Here is a 27783-nt window from a genome sequence, read left to right as displayed (position 1 = left end):
CTCAATTACTAAGTTTAATAATGTATGTGTCTCCTGAGTATCTTTGCAGAAAAACACCATTGTTACTGTCTGAAATTTTTACAGGATATTCTTTCTGTCTTGAAGAGAAATCAACGGAAATTAAAAGAGAAAACTGGGATCATTTCTCCTTAGAAAAAATAAACATGTTGGAAAATGACTAACGTCTTGAATCCAAAATGCATGTTTTTGGACTTAGGCCATCAGTGTGCTCAAGAAGCAGTATTCTGATTAAGTGATGATTAAAGTATTAATGGCAATATTTGTTGAATTCGTAATTTGTATGAATTATTACATTTTGAATTTTTTACTTAGAAAAATCTTTGACTCGGTTTGTTTTGTCCTCCACGGTAGCTTCTGATTCATTTTTGGACCTTTGAGTATAAATTAAGTGTTTGTAAAGCACTAGTAAGGATGAAAGGCTAACAGTAAAATGGAAAAGAAATTTCGTAGCAGGGTACCAAAATATCAGAGAGAGAGAGCAAAGCTGGCATCAGAGGAGCCCACTGCCCAGTCCTTCTCGAGAGGCTCCCCCCCCCCCCCCCCCACAAAAGAAACATCCCACAGCATCATTGTTGCGGTTTTTCTTCTTTTTTTGAGGGAGCGACCTGGGAGCGTATTCTCCCCCTCCCTTCCACGAAAAGTTCTGCTAGCTTCATCCATGTGAAAGTCAAGAGCAAGCGAGTTAAAGTAAAGAATCTTCGCCAAGACATTCCCTTGTAGTAAGAACTTTAAAAAATCTCCTAAAAATTGTAAATTTTAATCACTAAACTCACTATAAAACTGTTAAAATTTACGGAGAAGGAAACCCTTTTTACGTATGGATTTACGAGAGGTTAAATTTAATTAAAGTAATCGTGATTAAAACTCTGGACTTTTTTAACTTTAATACTGTGCATTTGAGAAGAATGTATTATGGAACTCGCCCCTTGGGTTCGAATCTGCCGCGAAATTACAATCCAAACATGGGACGTGCGCGCGCAGCAGAGCCTCACTTTTGGGCGCCTCATCCCTCCCGTGTGTGGCACCCGGGAGGGGGCGCTCGTGCCGAAATGAATTGGAATAAAAATTGATGAAAAATTTGTAATGAACTATTTCATGCATCCAGGCTAATCTTGTTAAGTTAAAAATTACTCTAAGTACTCCCGCTGAGCATTTTAATCCCAGCTTTTTAACAGAGTAGGTCCTCATGAAGCCGGAGATCTCAAACATACCCTAGTAAGTGCAACATTTTGAGGTAGGGCGTAATTTTTACCAATAGGTAATGCACATTGTGAACTTTCGCAGATTTTAAACAATAAGGGACAACTCTTCGTTTGAGTCCAATCATATGCGTATCTTCCAGTTCCTAAAAAAAAGAAGAAAAAAGTGCACACCGTACGGAAAAAGGCTTCACGGTTGAAACGCTTTGAGAGGCGTAATGTAAGGATACATGTAATGCCCCTGTTAGGGAGCGAGAAATCGTTGGGAAATCTTAGATTCTATATAAAAATAACAATCAATCCCGTGTTCTAGCGATCGATTCGCCGGTGGAACAGTCAGCTCTAAAAGTAGAACGCAAATGGCCCGTTTGCGTTAAATCGTTTATTGCCCGTTTGAAACGGGAAGGTAAATAGCAGATCTATTCTTGTTTAGCTGTTCATTTTACATTTAAATAGAAAGAGAGAAAATATAAAAAATCAGCAAAAGGAAAATAAGAAAAAGTAAATAGTTAAAGGTAGAAGATCGAAATTTTTACAGACAAGAAGATTCGAATTGTGTGAAATGATGAAAAAATGAAAAATGAAAAATGCAACAAGACTGCGCGGACCCCCGCATCTCTTTCCTTCGTTGCGCTAATAACGGCAAAATTAAATCAAATAAAAGTAAAATTACGCCTGACATGACAACCGTGCGGAGATAATTTAAACCGCGAAGAAGAAAGGGAAGACTCGGAAGGAGGAAAAACAAACTAGCATGAAAAGTGAAGCAAATCTGAATATCATAGTACATGCAAGGTTGCTAAATTTGACACGTTCAACAAGCGTGTTTTGGTGATTTTAGTCCGCTGAGTAAAATATTCTAGGGCGCTTGCTTGCAGCGTAATCCTGAATGTGGAAGACACATAGACATAGAGTTAATCGTAAACTTCATTAATTACGAGAAAAAGGCATGTGCTATGCGTAAGTAGGTACGTAAGTTACATGTTTCAGCGATTGAAAACGGTTAAATGTTGCCAAAAGTAACGCATTGATCGGCGAAAATAGAACAACATTTTAAAGCACAGAAATGATTTTAAATAGCCGAGGGTAAAAGTTTTGAATTAAGCGGTTTTCTGTGCCTAAACCGCATTCGTTGTAAGTTTTTAACGTATTATTAAACACTATAAATCTAGGAAAAAGATGGATAAATTCTATTTTGTTCCATGCATCACTCGTAGACTTAAACGCTGGGTATCACTTATATATTGACCCTCTTATTAAACGTTCGAGTATATGTACAAGCGCAGGAGAAGAAAACATGAACTATCACTTCCAGAGTTACATCTGATAGCATAGGATCCATAATTTTCAAATAGACGGATTAGGAAACCCGCGTCACGTAGCCTCAACACGTTTCAGAATTCAGTGAAACTTTCGGACAATTGCGTTGAACAATTTCTCTCCAATGAAATAAAATGGCGACGGAAATTTTGGAACAAACTGGAAAAAAAAAACACATTGGATCTGAAGTCCAGACTCTTGAAAACATTGACAAAAAAATGGACTCTTGATTCAATCAACTTTAAGCTTAAATCAAAAGGAAATCCGCTCAAATTAAGAGGCTTGGTTCTTGATTTGAGCTTAAATCTGATTGAATCAAGAGTATTTTTTCTTGTCGATGTTTTTAAGAGTCTGGACTCCAGATCCAATGTGTTTTTTTTTTTCCAGTGCGCCGCATGGCGCTCGTGATACTTTTCATATCACACTGGAAAAAAAACCACATTGGATCTAGAGTTCAGACTTTGAAAACATTGACAAGAAAAAGGACTCTTGATTCAATCAGATTTAAGCTTAAATCAAGAACCAAGCCTCTTAATTTGAGCGTATTTCCTTTTGATTTAAGCTTAAATCTGATTGAATCAAGAGTCCTTTTTCTTGTCAATGTTTTCAAGAGTGGACTCTAGATCCAATGTGTGCTGTTTGCACCGCGTCACTATTTTCCCGAGTGGTCATTCCATGTCTCCGATGAATCTGGCAAGGCGGTTTGTCCGTCGTTCGTCAATGGGTGAAACCGATCCGCGCTTCGTATTAGCCTCTAGCCGTGTAATCGGGGAATCCGTGGACTAGGGCTCACAGACTCCCGAAAACTACCGTCTCGTTTTAGCCGTCCTACAAATCCACATGACGCAACAAGCGCCACCGATTCAGATTTCCACCGGTTCCACCGCTCCTGACTTCCTCTGCACCCGTGGACATCGACTCAAGGGGCCAGCTGGCGTCGCCCCTCTGAGAGGGCGTATGTGTATTTCCATATAAGCCCCGGGTGGTGTTAAATGTGACACAGGGCTCACTTAGAAATTGAGATACGCCCGCTATTCAGAAGGGCGACGATGGCTGGTGCGAAAGGACGCGGCGATGCCTGAATTCTTTTATTATGTCGACAAGATGTTCTTCAGGGCTTTTTCAGAAAGGCTATAGAAAGGTAACTTCTTTAAGGCCAAGTTCGGTAAAAGCGGGGCTGAAAAGTAAGGTTTTCAGAATTTTTAAACGCACAAGGAGAAGTAGAATGTTGCACTGCAAGATTGTTGATCAAAGAAAGTTCTTCTTTCCTACTATAAGCGATAACGCTTTCACTCTTAAAGAAATGAATCCTTCCTGACGCTTCCTGGTCCTTAGCGCTTCTTTGTTTTTTGCCTACGTCGAACTCTCAATTCCCCTATCTCGCATTTTCCAGAAATAAGTCTATTTAATTTTGCCCGTATTTTGAAAGATATCACTAAGTTTAGTTCGAGTAGCTTAAGTCGAACTCTACCGGAAGCACCGAGTCAGAGTTGCTCTGCTGTTTCCTCATGTTACTCATCTCAGTTTCTTTCTCACGGCACGGTCATTGATGGGTGCACTACTGGTACACGGCAATATTGAATGGGAGGCATACTGCTCTGCAAATCGTGACGGGTGGTTATGAATAAATCGGTAAACGAAAGTGAAAACACTTGCTGTCTCGGCGATATTGCCGGCGTTAGTGACGGAATCCGGGTATTCTACAGCTATTTACATGCGGAGCGTCTCAACGCTTCCGCTCCCCAGCACAAAAGTGGACACGATTCCTTTAAAATGTAAACACTTGAAGCAAATTAATTAAAATTTAACAACTAATGGTCTCTGTATATTGAAGAGAACCCTACCACTGAACTCGGGAAACGCAAAATCTGAAGCAAATGAAGAAACCGTGCAGATAAAATTTCGGTTAAGTATCGCAAAATCCTACGCAAATGAAGAAATCGTACAGATAAAATTTCAGCTTGCGATATCGTCTTCAGAAGATTCCGTTAAAATGCGAAGGGGGCACACGCGTTTTCATCATGATGCATATACCTAGGTTTGCGCCCGCATTGTGATTGAAAAAAAAAAAAAAAAAAAAAAAAAAAGATTAATGTAATTTCAGGAGAACTTAAGGTAGGGTATACTGGTCATTCACTGATTGATAAATGTCACATTCTGTTTGAAATCATTGTAATCAGCTGAAAAGTGTACAAAACAGTGCGTTACCAAGCCTCCTTTTTCCTATGATTCATTGACGCTGACATAGAGGTCGAAAAACAATGTCTTGATGGGTTAAGGCCATTATTGCGATGAATAAGGGAACATCCAAGAGTCTGCGATTTGTTTAGATAGATTGTTGAATTCGTGTGCGGAGTATGGAAGTGAATCTGTAGACGAGGAAGAACTGCAGGATTGGAGAGCACTGCCAGCAATATTCCGCAGAGACTTAAACGCACGGTGAAGAAAGTAGTCGTGCTTTGTAGGTGCATATTCAAAGCCTTATCGAGTCAATATACTTGAACCATAGAAATAAGATAAAAAAATTCGATTTCAAAATTTATCCAAATGTGAGGTGTAAAATGAAATTAGGGAGGTTGGAAAATTGGTCCACGATAAAAGGTGACTAACTTTTAGCACTCCTAATGGAGTTATTGACCGCTAAAAAAATACTTTTTTACCGTACGCCCCGACCTACTTTATTTGCGACGAACGGTAATACGGTATTTCTTTAGCGATCAATAGCTCCATTAGGCGGGGTTTTACGAAAAAAAAACCAAAGAACCTTTTCAAAAGCTCTTGATGAGTACTTTACGAAACAACAATTGTTTTTGGGTTCCAACAATTGGGATATCCATTGTGACGTCATAACCAAACACGTACGGTATTTTTTTTTTCAAAAATTGAACTCCCGGTTACTCGAGAACCACGCATCTTAGAGGATTTTGGTTACGGACTTTTCTGTTTGTTTTGCCATAGAGTTGAGCCATAGAACTGTAGAACATAGAACAGCCATAGAAAGTTTGTCGCCACTTAGTTGGTACACCCTGAATATTACCTCTGCAGGCATCCTCGGACCTCTGTGACGTCATAACCAAACACGTACGGTATTTTTTTTTTTCAAAGATTGAACTCCCGGTTACTCGAGAACCACGCATCTTAGAGGATTTTGGTTACAGACTTTTCTGTTTGTTTTGAGAGCCATAGAACAGCAGAGCATAGAACAGCCATAGAAAAAGTTTGTCGCCACTTAGTTGGTACACCCTGAATATTGCCTCTGCAGGCATCCTCGGACCTCTGTGACGTCATAACCAAACACGTACAGTATTTTTTTTTTTTTTCAAAGATTGAACTCCCGGTTACTCGAGAACCACGCATCTTAGAGGATTTTGGTTACAGACTTTTCTGTTTGTTTTGAGAGCCATAGAACAGCAGAGCATAGAACAGCCATAGAAAGTTTGTCGCCACTTAGTTGGTACACCCTGAATATTAGCTCTGCAGGCATCCTCGGACCTCTCATCGATGGATCTGGATCGGCGAGAGAGCACTGCCCTGCGAGCGAGTTGCTCCCTCTAGATCTGGCCTGTCTGGATATGTCATTCGGCGCAACGGAAAAACGGCCGCGCTTTGGAGTCTGGTCTAGTGGCGACCGGGGGGATAACTGTACAACCGGTTGGCGGAACCGTTCCGACCGGCCGTCGCGTCGGGAGCCCCGGTGCTCCAGTCCCGAGGAGCTTCGCCCCAGATGGCCGCGTCGAGACTTTTATGGCCGGAATAAAGACGTCTGGTCACTGGTCGGTCCGACTCTACTTCCATTCGCCGACGCGGTCTTGGGGTCGTCCGTAGAACCGTAACTCTTCAGTTCCGAGAAAAAAAGGAACCTTGACCTATGTGGGGTCAAAATGGAACTCGTGCATTCCTTCGCCGGGTCAGCCACGCTGGATACAGAATTGCGTTTTGACAGTTTACTTCCAGCTTTCAGATTAAGTAATAAGAGTTGTTAAGATCCATCAAGAAATGAGATCTTTACGTCCAACGCTGATGGAATATGGCTGAAAACATCCATCACGGTAGTGCAACTAGTGGATACTGTGGTTCCATCCGTGATTAAGGTCGAAGAACCAGTGCAAATGAATGTATTACTGATTGATGAAACTACACGGCAAAAAAAAAAAAAGCACGAGGTTGTTGGATGATATGGACAATTCCAATTAATTGTGGTAGTACCCCAATTAATTATGGTAGCACCCCAATTAATTATGGTAGTGCCCCAATAAATTAGGTAACTAACCCAAATGTTGCGGTGCTATACCCTAACTTGATTTGCAATACTACCACAATCAATTAGAAATGTCCATATCATCCAACAAATTGGGGTAGTACCACAATTTTAGGGGATAACTCCTGACACCTTTTTTTCCGTGTGAAGTGAAAGGTATCATGGTATATATCGGCGCGATGGATGAAGTCATAAGACATGATTTTTGATGAGCGATATTTTCCATTCATTTTCGGTTAATGTTGAAGGCACTGTAATGAAAGCACGACTCGTTGACTGCCGCAACCTACTTCATTACTTTTCCCGATGTAAAAGTTCGCGAGAAGAACAATGGTGCCACTTTTATCTCTAAAACAGACTTCAAAGCTTGTCAAAATCTCTCAAAGTTGAGGCCGTGCAGTGGCGTGACGTGCATTGCGATACATCGATTGATCTACCATTTAAACCTATGGGAAAGGATCGATAAACAGGGTATTCGCAATGAACACCTTAATAATCGATTCTTCACCACATAGCTTCAAATGGGGAACTATCGATAATTGATCATTTACGCCTCGCCACTGAGGCCCTGGTGATTATGAACTTCATTTTGTGAATATCCCACCATTCAGGATGATTAAGAAAATCCCTCTGACTAAAAAGTTCTCTCACCTTAAGATTTAGTAACTCCCCTGAGTGAACTAAAAAGACACAATTTTCTGTATGCACAGGGTTTTATATGTAATTTCTATTGTATGTACAGTTTTTACAAAAGTCATATTGTAAATATTTGCCTAACTTTACTACATACATATGAGTCGCTTTTATAGCGCTCTTTGGCGCTTTACGACACCTAATCGCCACAAAGCTCGGTCTTCCCACAGGTCATCAGGAGTTGACACTGTCTCATCTCATTTAACACCCCTGTCGCCAACCTCTCACTGGGCGTCCCCTACGTCCAACTAACTTTACTAATTAGATAATTGTCTGGCCTTTGGTAAATACTTGCCTAATTTTACTAATTAGGTAATTGTCTAAGGAGGAGAGTTGACTGGTTTATTAATTGTAAGCTTACTTTAGTTTGTTCATGCTCTCATCTACTTTTCCCACTCACTCATTAAATCATTCCTAGCTAACTAGTAATATAAGATATGCATTTTATCCTTAAAGTAATAGTGCTAAACTCGTATATGCAAAGACGTGCTTAATAAATATTTAAAAATAAAAAAAAAAAAAAAAAAAAAAAAAAAAAAAAAAAAATCGATTTTTATTCTTATCAATGTGAAAAGTAAACTTTTCCCCCGACTTTCGGAATCACTGAATACACATGAGCAAATGCCGAGCAAGAATTTCAAATCACAAGTGCACTTAATAAGAATGCTGATACCTGGAGGATTCTCTGCAGCTTCACGCCTCCCACAACCGCGTGCGGGCAGAAAAGGGACGAGAAAGCTGTGTTCGCTCGCTCGCATGACTGCTCGACTTGAATTTAACGCTTTCTGGTGAACGCAACAAGTAAGACGTCGTGTTCCTGCGTAAATGACGTTACAGTCGGAGGCAGGAGCAGAAACAGGCATAGGTCCTTCGATAGTGAACGAGTCAAGCTCGCTGACGACACGGAAGTACAATGTAATCAATACCATTTAAACTTGTTATATTTATGTCCATTTAGGGGGCTACTATGGTAATAAAATGACATGTTTTAGGACGAAAACGCTACACGAAGAGAAAAATACACGTGACATTTTGCACTGGAAAAAAAAAACACATTGGATCTAGAGTCCAGACTCTTGAAAACATTGACAAGAAAAAGGACTCTTGATTCAAGCAGATTTAAGCGTAAATCAAAAGGAAATCCGCTCAAATTAAGAGGCTTGGTTCTTGATTTAAGCTTAAATCTGATTGAATCAAGAGTAGGTATTTTTTCTTGTCGATGTTTTTAAGAGTCTGGACTCTAGATCTAATGTGTTTTTTTTCCGGTATGTGGTTTTTAAGGCTGGTTCAGAAGTACTGAAAAAGTGCGGATAATTCTATGATTATCGGTTTTCTCAGCTGTTTGAATTTGTCATTTCACTATTAGCAAGTTATCAATTTAATGGTTTGTTATTTTTCGGAGTTCGGTGCCGAAGAAAGCAAAGGAGAATAACAACTCGGGATCCAATGTGTTTTTTTTTTTTTTTCCAGTGTGGTGCCGCAAATAAATCCGCCAAAAATCCACGTAGATATCGCAGAAATTCACCGAGGAATATATTTTTATGACGCAAAAATGAAATGCATCAATGTCACAAGGCATATAAAGAGCCTCATGCCAGATTCGATCTTCGACCTTCACTATCAAAAACTTGCGGCAGCGAACATTGGGCAACGTTCATGCGAAAGCAGGTATCTTGACTCAGGTACAAAATAGTTCTTACGATAGGGAACGGGTCTCATACTTAATGATATAGCTAAAAACTGAGGAAAATCATACTTTGAATTGTAAACGATCTCGTACTGCTATATGGGTATTACTAGATTTCAGAAAAATTCCGTTTTGTTCATTTTCTTCCAAAATAAAAACGCATGTTATTGTAAGGGCAATGAGACACTTTTCAGGATTTCGAAATTTTCTTGCTCTCGTTCCACCAAAAATCTCAACAAACATCGATTGCAGTTACTTCGAGAGCAGTAAATCTTCATGAAACGATAGCTGACAACTAACTTGTTCAAAACTTGGAGACCATCGACCTCTTAAAAACTACTTCAATGCTGTGAAATTCTGAGACAAAGTTGGCGGCACTCAATATTTGCCTACGTCTGAGGAGATCAATATTTGCTCATTAGTTTGCGACACGTGTGAACAAATTCGATAAGAATTCGGTTTGATGCCCGATCACACAAGGTAATCGAATAGACAATGCCTACACGAGCACCTGAAGGACTCTTTTGAACTTGAACTATTTTTTACCTTGAGGTTGAACTTGACATTCTGAAATAATATAATTCATGACGAAGTGATCATTTTTGGAATTTCTTGGCTTTGTTTCCCCGCGAAATGGTGTGAACCCAGCACCATTTCTCGAACTTGTTACATACAGTTCGGGCCACTACTCAGTGTTTTATTTTTTTTTTTTTTTCATTTAGTTGTAACTTTAGTTGTATTCGCCCCTTCCTGTTGCGCGGGTTAACCTGATCAATTGTAAGCTCGTAAAATTCACGACTCGATCGAGACGAGATGAAAGGAGCTGGTTGTTAAACGCGGCGCATTATATTTAATAGAAGGATCCGCGAAGTTATGTACCGCATAATCGTTGACGCTACCTTTGTTTCGGAGACATCATCGACGACAAAACGCCCGAGTAACGGCCGTAAATCATCGACGCCTCCGTTTCACGACTGATGAGCGTGAGACCAGCGCGCGAATTCATCGCACCCGATCATCACCTTTTAAAACGAAACGAGCTACTCTTAACTGCTCCGCGGTTGGATAAAAGTCCATTCAATGCCTAGCAGTCACATCGCTGAGATAGTTGTCCTTTCTTCCCCGATAGAACTTTGGTCAACTTTAATACTTCGATACTTTAGTTTCCTTTTTTATAGAGCCACTTGACCAAGATCCATTGAAATTGAAACCATTGGAATGATGTGTATCATGAAATATTAGTATTTTTTGAAATTGAAATTTCAAATTTTCACATTCGATATTTTAAAAATCCTGTGGGATGTGATGTAAAATATAAAAATTCTATACAGCGAGCTTGTTTTTTAACTTTTTTATATTTATATATGACATGAATATAATCAATGCATATTAAATCTGATGATTAATATAAGTATAAATATTTCAATCTTAATGTTTTCCCTGTATAATTTTTGTTCCATTGAGTTTTAGCTTACTTGAGTTCGATGAGAAATTGTATTACTTATTCTATTTTTTAAAAAAAGGCGTACAGTTTTCATATCCTGGAAGAAACGGGAAATTGGCACGCATATTACGTCTTAAGAGTAGAAGATTGGAATTGAGGATTCGGAATAAAAAAAGAAGAGAGAGAGAAAAAAAACAAAAACAAATAAGGACTGGGAAGAGTTTAAGTAGAATACGACACAACAGAGTAACGGAGGGTGTGACTAATTATACAAAAAGAAATAAGTACAAGCTATGAAAACTTATAAATACGCAAGTATTCACAACTACACCGCGCCTGTTCTCGAAGATGATACGAAAGCAAACTAACTTAGGCACGCTGCGTCCAGCAGCATACCCGCGTTGTTTCCAGCACGTTTTAAACATCTTGAAAACGTCGTCACTTCGGAGGCAACTCCACATCTTTACATTTTCCTACGAAAAGCTGCTTCCGTGCACGATGGTTTTTTTAAGCTAGATATTACGGCGACGGTGACAGCGCATTGCTATAGGAATGTGAGCAAATCTGAACTCTCCTAACATCGTGCAACGCATCGTTGAAGGAGAAAATCTGATTAGGAAACTTAAAACTGTTCGAAATACTGAACGAAGCTCATGACCAAGAGATACCGATTTGGGACTAGGAAGATATGTGTCGATACGGTGACAACGCATTGCTTTAGGAATGTTAGCAAATCTGAACTCTCCTAACATCGTGCAACGCGTCGTTGAAGGAGAAAAATCTGATCAGGAAACTAAAACTGTTCGAAATACTGAACGAAGCTCATGACCAAGAGCTACCGATTTGGGACTATGAAGATGTGTGTCGATATTTTGGCACATATCAAATGTGTTCGGCTAGGTCATACATGGCTGACCACTTTCATAATGTCCTGGAATAGGGCACCTGATTTGGATCTGACCAGAAATTCCGCTTGCGGAAACCTCATCCGTAATTTGGGACCACCTGTTCAAAAAAGAAAAGAGACCCTAAGAGATCTCTGCCGTGATGTGGTAAACCTCCTGTTCATTGAGCATAAGTGAAATGCAGGAAAATGCAAAATAGTTATGTGAAAATAATAATGTTAAAATATAATGAGTTTGTAATTTTAGCCGTGTTTCCCCACTGTTTTATTGTGTTTCTTGCTATCATATTTCGGACTAACGTAGGTATCAACTCGTTACAACAAACCGAGAAACTTAGGCATAGTTGAATTTGCGGACCTACTCGTATATATGAAGATATATTTTTTAATTCACATCATACAGTGCATATTACCTGCTCAATTATTACTCGACATGTCAGAGCACACGTGAAAGAAATTCACGTTCACGTACTCTTAGCACGAAGATATACAGTAGAGCCGCCAAGCTAGAAGCACACGAGCTGGCGGTTCACATTAAGAGATTCTTCAAGTGTGAGTTATGCGGAAAAAGCTACAAATACACCACGAATTTAAAGGATCAGCAGAAAATCGCATAACCAGTAAGGAAGTGATGATCTTTAAAATATAGCAAAATGCAAAAGATTTTTTTTTTTAATTACTCCCTGGTCTTATGTAAATTGAACACTCTGAACTTGCGCCCCTTGGATCGCCATAATGTAGTATTTTGCATACAGTCATTGCTGAACGTGAACGATCCTTCAAATTTTCTTGACGATCATTTCCCACATCTCCGGCCGATATCCGACGCAGACAACGAGGCTAATGACGATCAGTGTTCCCAGGTGGTCCTTTCTTGACAAGTCCGTACGCTCTCCGAATAGGCCTGTGCACTTTCTTGCCATTTTCTTTCAACAAAGTTGCAACAAAAGTTACGCCAATAAGTTGCGACTTTTTTATGATGTTGTTGCAACATAAGTTGCAGCCGTGGCTACTTGGGTCCATGCCGCTCTATGCATCTCTCTCGATCTCCCTCCTATGCCGCCGCCCCGCCCGATTTGTTTGTTTTTTGTTTTATTCTTGGTTCTTGTTCTATACTGTTTGTTTTGGCCACGAATGAATTCGAATAATAATTCATTAGCTATTATTATTATTTAAATTTTGCTGTGATACTCCCGTGAATGCAAAGTTCATGTGCGAATCCCGGGAGTTCCTATGTATTTCGATAGCATTCATTTGCCATGGAATCCCAGGTACGTGTATACTAAGTCAACGATTGACACTCTAGTTAATTAAGAAGATAAATCATCTAATTCAATGCAGGTTGCCTATCTTTGACATAGCTCAGGTACCAAGTACCAAGCGAATATAAATTCAGTACAAACGTTCAAAAGAAAATAAGGATGTACTAAGACATGGAGGAGAGGAAGATAATACTTGGAGAGTGAGCATCAACAACCACGAGCACCAAATCTGGGAGTTGCATCCTGCTTAATTGGTCAAAAATTGTGAGTTCTCATACTATGGTTAATTACTAGATTATACTTGGGTAGTGGCATATACTTCTGAGGTCTTAATTCTTATAGACTGCCACTGTAACGTCGAAATTGCATCCTGCGTCAAAACAATGAAATACCTTTTCAAACACATCCACGAAGGGCCCGATTTCGCCGGAATGCGGATCATAGAACACACCGAAAATACAGATGATAAAATCGAATATCAAAGCACCCTAATTAATCTCCTTAGAGGGGATTTGGATTCTTCTTCTTCTTTTCGAGTTGCTTTAGTCTTCCTTGGTAAAATTCTTAAAGTTACGGAATGCACACTAACTGACCTGTCAACACCTCAACCTCCGAAGAAGAGATAACACTGACAGAATACTTCCAGCAACAGATAGAGGCCACCACCCCACGCTACACCCAGAAGGGCTTCACGATGAAGTTCCTGGCCGAAACGGCGGACGCAATGAACTTGCCTCTTGATCCCACCGAGAGAGAGTTCCCGAAGCTTTCCGGGAGGCTGGACCCCCTGAAGAAACGCCTATATTCTATTTCTGTAAGTGAATTATTCCTCCACGTGGCCATTTGTACTGTGGGATACAATTATGAGCGACGACTCCTCCATCATTATCTGAGGAAGAACCTGAAGCATCGACGAAATACTCGAAAAACTTCGAAATGGGTATGTATGAATACGAGTACAATACATCGGGCTGTTATCCAAATGTTATCATTCTCCCCATTCATCTACCTAATACAGATTTGATATTTAGTGAAGAACGAGGGGAGGAAAATACTGCTGAAAGGTCCATTCCAAATTAAACCTGTGTACTTCAGCCGTTCTAAAAATGACGAAATGCAGGGCTTCACTTTTATGAAAATTACATTATCAACACCAAGGAAACCAAGAACACAGTATTCCGTTACCGTGAGACTATATTTAGAATCGAAGAATATGGAAAAGAGTGTCGTCAGAATGCATTGATTATCTCCTACATTAGGAGAAATATATTAACCTGATTGAATCTGAGAAAAGTTCTTCAAAACTGGGAAGTGAGTGCTTTTATGATTGGGCTAAAAAGCCTTACTAGTTGGCAAGGCTTTTTACTCATCATTAAATGATTTTTTTAAATAGAGTTAAACTGTAATTTTCTATGCCTTTAAATTTGTTAATTTTCCAATGCTTTCTTGTGTTCTGTAATTTATGTTAATGTGTAAATGTAAGATTTTTTTTTTGAGCCACACCATGTGGCATTTATACATGGTAATGTAAATAAATAAATAAATAAATAAATATTATTGAAGCATTTTACGATCACGTTTTCCAGCGTTTTCTTTAGAAGAATGAGCCTCTAGACAGGGTACGAATTGGAGGCTCTAAGCACATGAATCTGCGTCAGAATTTTGCGTAGAATTCAATGGTACAAACGGGAATTCATGAAACTAACTCATAAGCGAGAAATTTGCGTAAATAGAACGCGCATTTTTGAAAATCCCGCTCGCCGTAATATACGAATGACGTCATATTCTCGCGCACGATTTCCGGTGGCTGCTTGAGTCAAAATGGTGTCAACCACTTGTTTTGGCGCCGCATATGAATTGACGGACTGACGGTGACTGTGTTGAGATTTTTTTGGTTTGAAATGAAAAGAGTGGCAAGTGGTTTCGTTAAAGCCGATTCGGGTAATTTGCCCTTTATCGACTCATTAGTGGTGAGAAATTTCTTTAAGGAAGCAGATGACTTTGTTGAACCTGAAATTCAGCATGGAAAAAATCGAAAGTAAGTATGTTCAATTTCAGCACTCAGAGAGGCTCTGTGACACTTTCATATGAATACGCATTCTTCAATATTCGGATGATAAATATTAGTAAATCGGCAAAACACAGAATCTTTTTCGTGTGCTTTCAATAAATCTATTCCAACAAAAGAAGTACATACTTTTTGACAACAGCCTGAAGATGTTTCGATGATGGTTCGAGAGGAAGGAGGAGGCTATCATACTTTCAAAACCGGTACCGGGTTAAGGATTTCATCTTATAATTTAATTAGGAGCGGTGCACCTTCTCTGATTATATGGAGTGAATTCAAGAACCCTGAGACCTAAGAGCCCTCTCTGAAGATTTCTTGGAAAAATTTCAAGATAATGAAGAGTTAGCTTTCAAAGAGAATTTAAGGTAAATTCACAGAGAGCTGTAAGATCACGGGGAAAAAAGTTACGAAATTCGGCTTACCTAATGTTCAAATTAATTTTTAAAACGTTATAAGTTCTTTTTACCTCATCATTGTTACATTTTCTTTATTTTTGATTTCTTATTATAAATAAAATCTTATTTTTTCTTAATAAATTACTATTTAATCATTTTCTGCTTAAGTTGTTTCCTGTTCGTGCAGACAAAAAACCCAAAATTAAACAAATTTCTTACTACATTTTCTGACAGGAAAAGAAACGGAAAGGGACACAGACAGGGACATTGACACAGACAGGACAACCTTATTTTAGAAGAAAATGTTAAGTTTTGACAGCCCCTCTTAAATCATCAATGCGGCTACAGAAACGGCGCGGCGCTAAGCGCACTAAGGAGGTTTGGCCGCGGAAGCCACCACAATGACAACAAAACATGTTTGGTAAGGGGCAATGTGAAAAATCATTCTTACTTTGCATGTGAATTTTTGCGGTTGAACGATCAATATACGACAAAACTGCACCTACATACCTATCATAACACCTGTCATAATGCCTGTGTATATATACTGTCCACAGGTAAAAGAATGAAGATTATTATTATGTGCATGTGGGCAAGATTCCACCGTCGAACCGGATTTTTTCAAAACCGGCAAAATGTTAATTGGTTTTCATTGCTGAGTGTAATATGTATAAATCGGAGGTAATTACTACGTAATTTTTCTTTCATCAAGCGAAATACTTTTGGCTCTTCGGTCAGTGGGGCTCGATGTGAATCCCGGAAAGTGTCGCACCCTCTCGCTTGTAGCGGACGCTAAGCGGGGCAAAGTAAAGCTTGACGAGACGTGTACCTTCACTCTCGCTGCTCAAGCGATCCCCGCAATTTCACTAAAATCCGAATGGCGTTACCTGGGTGCTGACTTCCGCGGGTCGAGTGTTCTGCCCATTGACATCGGGCGCCCCGAACATGGCCTAAACTAAATTCGGGGCGCCCCCACCACCCCGCACAATGAGCACACATGATTTGCGTCGCGAGCAAGTAAACAAAATTTTAAAAAGCCATTTAATTGCGTGACCTGTAGCTTATGCGGAAACGCTCCATTAATTTTTTTAAAAAAAAACCTTTATTCATTGCTTACTATATCATGAAAGGATTTTCAAACACATTTGCAGCACTCACTTACATTTCTTACATAATAGCCCTTATTTTCAGTGAGCAGTCTTAAATCAAGTTTTAGGGGAAGTCTTCACGCTAACGAGTGAGATAATTTCTTAGTTACTCACTAACACGTGATTTTTCACAATCTAAGGATACCTCACGGCAATACCAAGACACCCTGTGCAACTTTTCAACGACGCGGTAATGATCTTCACATTGACTGATTAATTAGTGGTAAAATGGAAGAGACGGGGAGGTCTCCGGAAAAAACGCGATAACCCCGCGAAAACGCATGGGTCTTGCGCGGTTGTGCGGGAAATCTGGTGGCGGCGGTCGTGGGAAAACGCGGCGGTGCGTGGAACTTTACTCGCACTTTCACCGGAGGCGTTCGAGTATCAAGGTTGAAAATGACAGGATCCCGGGAGCCGGGGACGTTCATGCTTTCTTCCTGCCGGGTTTTTGCGGGCGGCACGACCGGCGCAGCCGTGTCGCGAGCTTGTTAGCGCGGTGCATTCCCCTCCAAGCTCGGCCATCGAATCTGTTTCGCTGCTCCGTGACCGAAAATAACCCACGCTCCATGAGCGGCGAAATATTTCGACTCAATTGGTGACTACGGTTTGTTTCACAGTCGTTCCTTCAGCAGCTCTTTCCCATGAGAGCTTCTATTTGCTTTACACGGGGATTAAGACGTGTCAAATTTTTGATCCAAAAATGATGCAAAATCACAATCAAAGAAAATGCAAAACCTGTGGCGGAACCTGCCCGTCGAATTCCATACAAGCTGCGTAGAAGAGTCCGTGGTGAGCTAAATAGAATGTTAAAGTTGGGAATCATTTAAGATCTTTAACATCGTACGTAGAAAGCATTGAATTGAGAAGATCCATTCAAAGGATTGTTATGATTTTTCCGCTGAAATGACCTGAAATTTAAGGTTTAATGATGATTAATTTCCACCATTTGAATTACATGTTGCAATTAGCAACAAGAATATCTAGCTCATTTTAGAAACAAAATATGTCCTATTAGTTTCCCTAAGCAGGTAAATGTTTTGATGTAGGAGCCAAAAGTTGCAGTTCCTTATTGCAAAATGAAGTCAAATTGCCCATATTCAGAGTATCCCATGCCTTTGCGAGAACTTTCTACCCTGACACGTAGTTTTTTCTTCCCCGTAATCAATGATCGGACGGATTTCGTCAGAAATACGAAAACTACATAACTTATTCATGATTTTGTCAGAGAAAATCAAACAATACTATTCTGCAAAATGTTAAATAAAGTTTTGAGTATTCACAAGATGACTTCAAAGAAATTTCAAAGCTTAAGGTACCTTAGTGTCCCTAAAAGAGAGACATTTAAGGAAATTCAAAAAATGCAGTTCAGCTGAAATTTCTTAAATCCATTAAATTCTGCGCTCCGTAGTGATGAGAGGCATGAATTTCAATTAAAACTTTCAGGAAATTATTCATGTACTTGAATTAGAACATTTCAAGAAATTGTATGAAATTGGCCGCTGGACAGGGAAGGAACTGAGCACTAAAACATGTGTGTTCTCATCCAGATTTCACGCAAAAAACGTTGAACATATTGAAAAGGTCCAAAATAAACTCATAAAAGAGGAGAAACACGTCCGCAATTATAAACAGTAAATTCGAACTGACCACTCGCGAACAAGAGAAATGTTAGTGCATTTAGGAAAATAATCCCTCTTTCGTAAACAAAATACACCGAAATGAGGTAAGTGCTCGAATGTACTCAAATACATGTCGTCACCTTCCGGCCAAAGTCGTCTAAAAATTGCTGTCGCCATGTTATTGTGGTACATAGAAATTGTTGGTTGAACCTGTTCGAAAATTTCACTGACTTTAGTCGGCAGCATAAAGAAAATTCAGTAAAACTTTCAGAGAGCTTCGTTGAAGAATTTCTCTGTAAAATAATAAAATGGCGGCGGAAATTTTTTAACGTCGCATGGAGCTTGTGATACTTTGGCCGGAGGGTGACGATGTAGTGAGGGGGAAGTGTGAGTAGTCGTACAACCCCCCCCCCCCCCAAGTTTAAAAGTTACATCAATCATGTGTTAAAGCGTCCATCATATTCTAGGGAAAAACAAGCGGAAAAGTACTAATACTGTCGTATTAGAAAAGGGCTCAGGTGTTAGTAAATGAATTTAGTGAAGAAAGGACGTATAAACTCCGTCGACTTGGCTGGGAAATGGAAATAAAACATCAGCTGATAGCAAACAAAGGTTACCAAGGAAACCGTAAACGCGTATTTTTGTTTCCCGAAAATGAGCTCACCGTTGAGCTCATCAGGCGCGTTTTTTTTAGGCTTCATTTGAGTTCAACGATCAATTTCGATAAGAATTACTCCACCGCTGAGAAATTTTCTTATAGACTAACGATCGAAACTACCTGCGCATTACGTTAAAAGCATAAAATACAGTTTTCACAGCTTTATTTATTTTAAAAATCGACCCCGACCCCCCCCCCAAAAAGCCTACACATCGATGAGCTGGTGCGCCATTTAAACGCATTAGCACTAGTATACTAGTACTCAGAGGCAAGTCGAAATCAAAAAGCGCTGCCTATCGGCTGAGCGCTTAAAATGCTGCGGAACCACATTTGAAGGAGCTTCATTCCGTACTCTTTCGTCTAGAGGTCCATTGAAATATTACCCGAAATTATATGTCACACTTATGAGCTTTCAAATCTTCCGTGAGTTTCCGTCGCGATGCATGCCATTCTACTAGCGGAGGGCTTTCTGCGCCGCCGCCGCCGGATGAACGAGCGAAAAATTTCGTGGCGTGTATTCGAGGGCGAAAGTTGATCGGAGCCGGCCCTATCGGATTCCGTATTATTAAAATAACTCATTCTGGGTCAAGCGCCGCGGCCGAGGCGGCGAACTTCACCTAATTACGGTGGCGTCCCAACAGAACCGAACCGAACCGCGGTAAAAAAGGTTCGGTGTCGAACGTCGGGACTGGGGCACCGGTGAACAACACTCATCGACCTTGGATCCGACCGCTTCCTAATCGCTCATCAACGATGAGCATCCGTTCATCCAAACTGGACTCGAATCCAGCCGCGCCGCACAATAGAACCATCCGATGCGGGAAATTAAAAAACTTCCATGGAAAAAAAAATCGCTTGGATCTAGAGTCCAGATTCTTAATAACACTGACAAGAAAAAATACTCTTGATTCAATCGGCTTATGCCTTGAATCGAAGAGCGAGGCCTCTTGATTTACGCGGATTTTCTTTTGATTCAAGCAAAAATCCGATTGAATCAAGAATAATTTTTCTCGTTGCTGTGTGTGCGTCTTCAATTTTGGGTTCAGTTAATTTTATTGTTACTATTTTTAATATGCGGATCCTTGGTATAAACTTTAAACTTTGAATATCTAAGATTATTTGTTTGGTCAGTATTAATTACTGTATTTCTTCTATTGATTTCACTTAAAAAAAACAGCCCTGTTAAATTAAAAAACTTCCCTGGAAAAAAAAATCGCTTGGATCTAGAGTCCAGATTCTTAATAACACTGACAAGAAAAAATACTCTTGATTCAATCGGATTTTTCCTTGAATCGAAGAGCGAGGCCTCTTGATTTACGCGGATTTCCTTTTGATTCAAGTAAAAATCCGATTAAATCAAGAGTATTTTTTCTTGTCGCTGTTTTTAGGGGTCTGGACTCTAAATCGAAGCGACTTTTTTTCCAGTGTATATCTTCCTCTATACGATGTTTGAATGTGGTTTCGTGGATTTTCTCATAAAATGTCAATCGAGAGGTAGACCTAAAAAGTTACCGTACGACGAGATAAGCATCAAAATTTGCGATTTAAGTCGTAACTTTTGTGACCGATCGAGAGCTCACTGCCATTAAGCGTCGACGCAGGTTTGGTGAAATGCACGCATTCAACACCAAAAAGAGCATCACTGCACTGCATCAGACGTTGCCTTATTTCCTCTGAAATACCTATAAGACATTATTATCCCTTTGGGGAAGGGAGGGGGAGAGGAATATTAAGGAAACTCGAACTTCGATTTTAGAATTGGAAAAATCAATATCGGACAATTGATAAGTGACACAATTGCAGAGGAGTGACTTTAGATATTTCAGTAGTAGGGTAACAAATTTAGAGGAATGATATTCGAGATCCTATACTCTACGTATTTTATAAGTTCTTCGACAAGTTGATCCTCTGCGGTCGGACTCTTCAATGGTCTCTGGATTTTGGAACATTTTTCTCAAAATATTCGGACGTCAAATTACATTGCAATGGTAGTCCGTCAAATTTTTTTACACATTCAACCAAGGAACAGTTTCGAATAACTCCCGAAGTGCGTGCCGAATAAGCATCGCAAATAGAGGGGCAAACCGATTTTCAATGTTCAATTGAGACGTAGTTTAGGAGTTGTATTGAAATTTTCCTCAAGAAAATTTCGCCTAACAATACCAAACGGGCTGCAGCGTGATGTGGTCATCGAGGACTTTGAAAAACTGTTCTGATATCCAGATATTATCGATTAAGCGATCAACAATCGAATCGTCCTACATGCAGCGGAGGAACCACTTTAATAACCTAGCGGCAATACCGTCTGATATGCTGGAATGGTGGCTTGCTCTACTTGTGCTTGTCCATTTTCAAGACGACGGGAACAACGATGGCATAATTTGATAATCTGGCAATAATGGATCGGACCCCATTGAAATCGTTTACGATAGGAGTCACGAGGACGGACAGTAAAAGTCGAAAGAGCTTCGTAAGATTTACTTTCTCCGAAAAAAAAAATAAATAAATAAAAAACACCGGCAGTAAATAAAACGGACACTTAAAAAAAAAAAACGGAGTGAGAAGATTCGAGCTACGGACGCTGAAAACATCGATAATTAACCACTGCTGAGGATAGCTTTAGCTTTTCAACTTTTTCACCGCGATCACTGAAAAAAACGAAGCCTTCTCTTTCTTTCCGTTAGGTTAAGTTCTACTTGTACCGTTATTACCGTTACATACGAGCACAAACGAAAGTGATACATGACTAATTTTAATGACGTTGATAAAAATTGATAAGATTGAAATGATATTGGAGATTGCTGCTTGATTTAAACTCCAAGAATATCCATCATGCATAGGGCTGATGATTAGTTTTGAGGATCCCAACATTTGAACGGTTTTTATTGTTTAAAAAAAAAAAAAAAAAAAAAAAAAAAAAAAAAAAATTATTATTATTATTTAGTAAAACAAAGCCTGTAGGTTTCATTATCACTTCACTTTAATACATGCACGATTTTTTTATTTCGGCGCTTGTTTAAAGATTAAATGAACATTTGAATGGCATTTCCGTTGGTCCTCACAGATATTCTGTTGCTATCGGAAAAAAAAGTTGAACTGTGGTAAGTTGCAATTGCGCAAAAAATATGAACCAGAAGAATCCGAAAATTCCCCATTATCTGATGTCACACTTGTATATCTCAATGCAGACCGTGAAAAAATGTTTATAATAAGCCAAACCGTTATCAGTGGCATTAGCCTGAAGAAACTTTCGCGATGGAACGCTAACTCCGTCCGTTGGCTATATACAAGTCTAATCTAGAGACTGTATATTTCAACCAAAACCCGATAAAATTATGAGAAATTTCATGACATTCCGGTAGTTTCATTACGTTCCGCAGATCGTAAATTCACTAGATCATGACACCCGGCACTTATTACCGGGAGCGGGCAAGAGGGGCTCAAAATTAATTTTTCTTATGAGCACGTGCACGGTGAATACGGTGATGTATCCGATAAGTCTAAAGCCACGTACGGCATCCCCTACAGTGACAATTTCAGTTTCAAAGAGTATTTCAGGAACCGTAGAAGTTTAGAAATCACCATAGAAGAAGAGAAAGGAGAGTAAACATTAGTGCACAAAAAAATGTAAGTATCTTTTGAGTAACTACTGTGTTATCACCGATTAGTATGAAAAAACACAGGATACAATGTGTTAATAGTGGACCGACATGCACGAGTAACTTTATGACGTCATTCCCTTACATATAGAAGGTTACAACATTTTTATTTCTTCAGGTCACATGCAGAATCCCAAAACGACAACAACAAAAACATTGACATCAGCCTGGGAGCCTATTATGTGTATGTGTTTACCCCGATGGGCCAAGGCTCGCCCACAAGCTCCACACATCAGACTGAGAAAAACTGTTTCTGTTAGGAAGGCCGCGACAGAAGTTCATGTCGAAACATTGCGGCTTCGTTAGTAACTACAGTTTACGCCTCGACGTAACATTGAATGCATGATATTGAAGCGTGAAGATGGAGAAATGCGTACTTTACCTTGCTTCGAGATTAAAACATGTTCGATCCTATTACTAAGAGAAGTGCGCATTTTGTGCATCAAGAAAATGTCTTTCTAGTTAAGAAAGAGTCTTTTGAAGAAATAGTAATGTGAGGCAAAGGCCAACTGAACAGGTTCTATGATGTTTCGAATAAACATATGTACCACATTTTGCGATACGGAGCCACTATTTCTGGCTCATTTTAGAAACAACATGTATACCATTGGTTTCTCTAAGTAGGCTTTTAAGAAAGGGTCAGAGACAGTGGTTCCTCATTATAAAATGCAATCCATATGATGAAGAAACTAGACTGGCCGCAAGAGAAAAGAAAATATGGTCTTTGAAATATGAAGTTCATATGTATTTCGTATACAATTGGATCTATAACAAACTTGTCCATGGAGAAAATTATGATTCAAATTGAATGTAACAGTAGAGTAGATAAGTGTTCTGGATAGGAAACAACATCTCATATGCCTCTTAAAAAAAGGAAATGCTTTGTCTTTTCTTTTTTGCAGATGCTTTCGAAAGACGCATCAAGAAGGAAGACCTAGACGCAGGGGACGATGAATTGAAAGAGAGGAAGAAAATAATTAAGGGAGCGATTGGAGACAGAATAAAGTATCTCAGAGCTGGCGACAGCTAAGTGATTACACCATCATTTTATTCATTTATTGTTTTGTCATTCACCACGTATTCATTTATTTGTTATTTTAATTTTTTTGTTGATGACTGATGATTATAAAAATCAGTAAATTTATTGATTTTTGACTGAATTAATCATCATTTTCATTTTCTCTTACATCTTTATTTTGGAAATTATTTAATTTCCATGAACAATTTGGATGGTACTGAAACCATCTCGTGAAACTTTTTTAGGGAAATGGTTTCGTTTCCAGCCACAGCCACATGGAAATATTTCCCGTTCCATATTTCCGTGTCATTTTTTCATTGAAATCATCCACACGGAACATTTTTAGCAGGGAATGTACTCTCGAAAGCTTCACCTGGGTGTTCAACCCCTCTCACGGCAGAAACGGACGCAGAGGTGGGCTTAAAGGCTTTGTCATTACTGACACTCAATTTTATGGAAGTAAATTGACAAAAAAAATTGGGAAAAACAACATTTAGCCTTTTCCCAAAATTTCCACCGTTAAACTTCGTTATAACAAACGTCGGTATAGCAGCAAATTCTTTGACTTAACGAATTTTTTTCGCGTTTTTTTGAAACGTTCAAAGCATTCTTGTGTCAAGAATCAAACGTTGACCCTGCCGTTTTGGATCAGAGATGAGGGATCGAAATGTATTTAACGACGATCGTCATTGCCCGCCAGAAACAGTCAACACTGGACTCTTTCATTCGTAGAAAGTAATTTTACAAATGCAGACTCTGCCGTTTTTGATCAGATAATTTTACTGTGCTGTACATAAAAAGTAATATAGGGAAATTGTTTCGTTTGTAATACCTAATCTTGTTTCGTATTTTTCTTCCCGGCAATTTCCCGTACCTACATCGTCGTGCTCATTAGGAAACTGGAGAAATCGAATATTTTCAAAAAAATTTGCAGCCTAACATCGGGTTTTTTGCGGGTTTCAATGTAACGAATTTTTCGGTCCGTCCCCAGAAATTCGTTATATCGAAGTTTTACTGTGCAACCCCACAACAAGTTCACGTTAATTCCTAAAAAACTTGTGGTTGGTTTCAACGGCATATTATCCGCCCTAAGGAATATCTACTGATGGAGAATACCCTTAGTACAGGAATATCCCGATTTTGGTATTTTACAATCTGCCCGGGCCGTTTAGAAATACAGTAAGTAAGAAAACACTTAAAACAAGTGAAGCTAATTTTCTAATACTTCAAATCAGCTCAAATGTAACGGTACAATTCCTTGACTTTTCCAGATAGATATTTCTTGAGACACAGAAACTTAGCGTTGATCAGCATGAAGGAGAGAGAAAAAATAGAAAAATGAGATGTAACATAAGAATTTGAGATGTTCGATGAATTACAAACTTGAACTAGCTAGGTTTTCCAGACCGCCGTCCTGTGGATCGAGTCAACTAGAGAAGTGGGACATGAAATTAAGGACTAAAACTGAGATTTTTGATGTTTAATTAGTAACATTTTAAATTTTGAGGGGTAACTCCGGAAGAGAATACCACGAGGAAACCACTGGAACGATTTTTGGAACCTCCAAGTTTGGCAGTAACTGAGTAAAAGGCGTTTAAAGTTTCAAAATTTTGTCCGACCTCTCCTATTTACTCGTTCCACTGTGCGCAGGCAACCCAGTTTTCTCAAAATGATTTCATCCACTCGACATATTTCATGACAGAGAGTGCTTTTCATTAATTATCAATGAGTTACCTGGAATTAGACTGATGAAAACAAGCGAGACAAGCGTGTGAATCAAAGTGGTAATCCATTGCATCGCGGCTGCGCCAACTTTTCGGCGCGCACGCACGCGGCTCGATTTTCCCGCGCGAATTCCGACACCGAATCACAACACATTCATCGCGCTCGGAAACGATTCGATTTACAATTCGACCTGTATCAGCTGCTGCTAACCGAGGATGGCACCATGGTCGTAAGAACTAGGACTTTTTGATTCCGCTTCTCGCGCCGATCGACCCCAACTAGCTATCGGAAAAGTTTGAACTTTATTTTGAACTTGGATCCCATGCTTGGGGCCGCACTCATAGGAGACGGTCGTAGCAGTAGCCGATCGAGTTCATCTTGAAGCGCTTCCGGTGGATTTTTACCGATCACCGCGGGACAACTGATACATGGATCGGAACCGCACTCCTTAGAATCTTGAAACTGCCACTGTTAAACTTAACGAAAATTTGATCGATTTTACCTCTTGGGAAAACGCTGGAAAATTTGTCGGTCACCAGGGATAAAGGGGAGGGTATGGTCGCGGGTCGGGAGAAAGGGCCGAATGATAAAGCACAAAGCACGAGCGAGCGTTTCCACGATGCCGCGATGGTCGGTGTGCAACAGAAACTGGTGCGGTCGGGGAAGCGCTGCGCGCGCGCGGTCTCGAACCGCGGGCGGGAGGGACCCCGCGCCGCGCCGTTCGGGCCGCAGGGAAAGGACCGTGCTGCCATGCTAAGGAAAAACGCCGTTAAACTAAATTGTATTTATTTCAGGAACGTCCCTTGATTTAAAACCAAAGGATTTCAATGTGATAAACTTTATTATATTGAGGTCTGAAAAGAATATGTGTGTTGTTCCAAAATCTTGTTGTTTCAATCATTGTTTCGAAATCCTTTCTAGATTACTTTCTGGGTCGCATTTTACACAAATAATTGGAAGCTTCTGTATTTTGTTGCTGATACCCATGTTTTTAGACTCTATAGGTCGAATAAAATTGTAAAACTCACTTGCACGTAAAAATAGGTCTCTATCGGTCGACCAAATGCTGTGTTAAAAGTACTTGGTGATGATTCTAATTTTATTTTAAATGAAATTGTGATTGAAGTAGATTTTATCGCTAAATTCTTTGAACCGTTTGGAATGATTGTAAACGTTGATAAGACGATTGTGACTAGGAACTTCCTAGCCATCCTTTTCTTAGGCACCACTTTTACGGTTCGCGTGTGAAGCGGCCCGAGTTTACTTGTATCAGTCTCTCCTTCCACAGTAAAAACCCAATTTTCACTCCTTCTCAAAGCATAGTGCGGATCACTAGCCTACTTTATGATGCTGATTTCAATAGCCATGCATTGCACAAGCTGTATAAGTTGTTAAATAATTAATATAATGTTAATTGGTCGCTTGAAGACACTAGACCTGTACCTGTTGTTCACCCTTTCACTTATCTATTTGTCTACGATGATATTCATGTTATTTAGATATTTTAAGAGTTTTAAGATATTTTATTCAAGACTTCCAGTTTTCTACCTTACAAATAGATGAAAATGAGAAAGGCTGCCGACCGAATAAATAATCAGATTCGAAACGGCGAGGTGGAATGTGCCGTCAAAAAATAATAAGTTGACGACGAGGAATTTCGAGTAAATGGCTTTGGGGCCGGAGCAGCCGAAGATCGGAATCAGCTTTCAGGGTGCGGGGGTCACTCCTCGTCCCAGGATGCCGGACACCGGCCAGTGAAAGCTGCACAGAAAGTTTGTTTCGAATTCTCCGAGTCGGGTGTCAGCATCGAGTAGATTTCAGAACCGAACCATGTGATCTGAAGCTCTCGTCAAGCACCAGAAATCTTCCCAGTACAAATAAGTAAGAAGGTGGGAACAGGGAGCCTGTATGCTTTATCAAGTTTTTCAAAAACAAATGAGTGAAGCGATTTAAAAAATGCTAACCTCCTGAAGAATTGAATGGATAGTAATTGACTAGCGGAAAAGAAAGAAAACATCAAACAGAACTTAACAGACGTAGATCCAAACGAGAATAAAACAAAACAAACAAAGTGATTATGTCTGTTCTCTATCTAGCATTTAAAATTTTTGTTCTAAGCTCAGCTAAGATTCAGACAAGTTGTCAAAATACTTGTTTTTTCAGGCTAAGGTTGGTACTTACCAACCAATTAAAGGCAAATCCTAATGTCTTAATTTTAAAACTTAGTAAGGTTCTTAGGAGACAACACTTCACTGGCCTAGGCATCCAACTAAACAGTAAGGGAAAATCCACCTTTGCTGAAATTCTAGCTGAAACTTTGAGTCTTGACTTGAATAGTCCTCAGGTCCATCTGACCCAAATCACGCCGATTCATTCCTTTTCTCATCTCTGCCCCCCCCCCCCCCCCGATCCAATCCTTTACTGGTTTATGACTAAGAATCGTAAGAATCCCAAGTTATTGAAATTCTGACATTCTCAATATGACACCCAGACATGTATACACAATCTGAAGCAAAAACGATTTTTTTTTAATATTTTATAATAGAAGACATTTTACCACGTGTGAATATTTAGTGAGTCGGCAGCAGGTAGTATTATTTTTCCTTGAAATTACTAATGTACAATAGCCTATAACTTACCGCAGTACTTGTTTTGAACAAAACCCTTCGGTACTAAATAAATTAAGTAGCTAATCTTCAAAGCTG

General features: G+C 39.6%; 1 protein-coding gene across 2 annotated transcripts in view; it reads right to left on the bottom strand.

The window, feature by feature from the left end:
* Positions 1-25786, bottom strand: part of LOC109029733 (lipase member H) — a 107975-nt gene extending 82189 nt beyond the window's left edge. The window contains exon 1 of one of the 2 annotated variants that reach the window (XM_072298136.1): positions 25088-25786. In XM_072298136.1, coding sequence (XP_072154237.1) covers positions 25088-25151 — 64 coding nt within the window. In that variant the 5' untranslated portion in view covers positions 25152-25786. Of the gene's footprint in view, positions 1-20978; positions 21214-25087 lie in introns of those variants that run through there. The other variant, XM_072298141.1, reaches the window with a different exon arrangement.
* Positions 25787-27783: the final 1997 nt, after the last annotated feature.

The sequence above is a fragment of the Bemisia tabaci genome, chromosome 3 (genome assembly GCF_918797505.1).
Source record: "Bemisia tabaci chromosome 3, PGI_BMITA_v3".
Classification (NCBI taxonomy): Eukaryota; Metazoa; Arthropoda; class Insecta; order Hemiptera; family Aleyrodidae; genus Bemisia; species Bemisia tabaci.
Note: the sequence above shows the minus strand (reverse complement) of the source record. Positions and strands in the feature narration are given on the sequence as shown.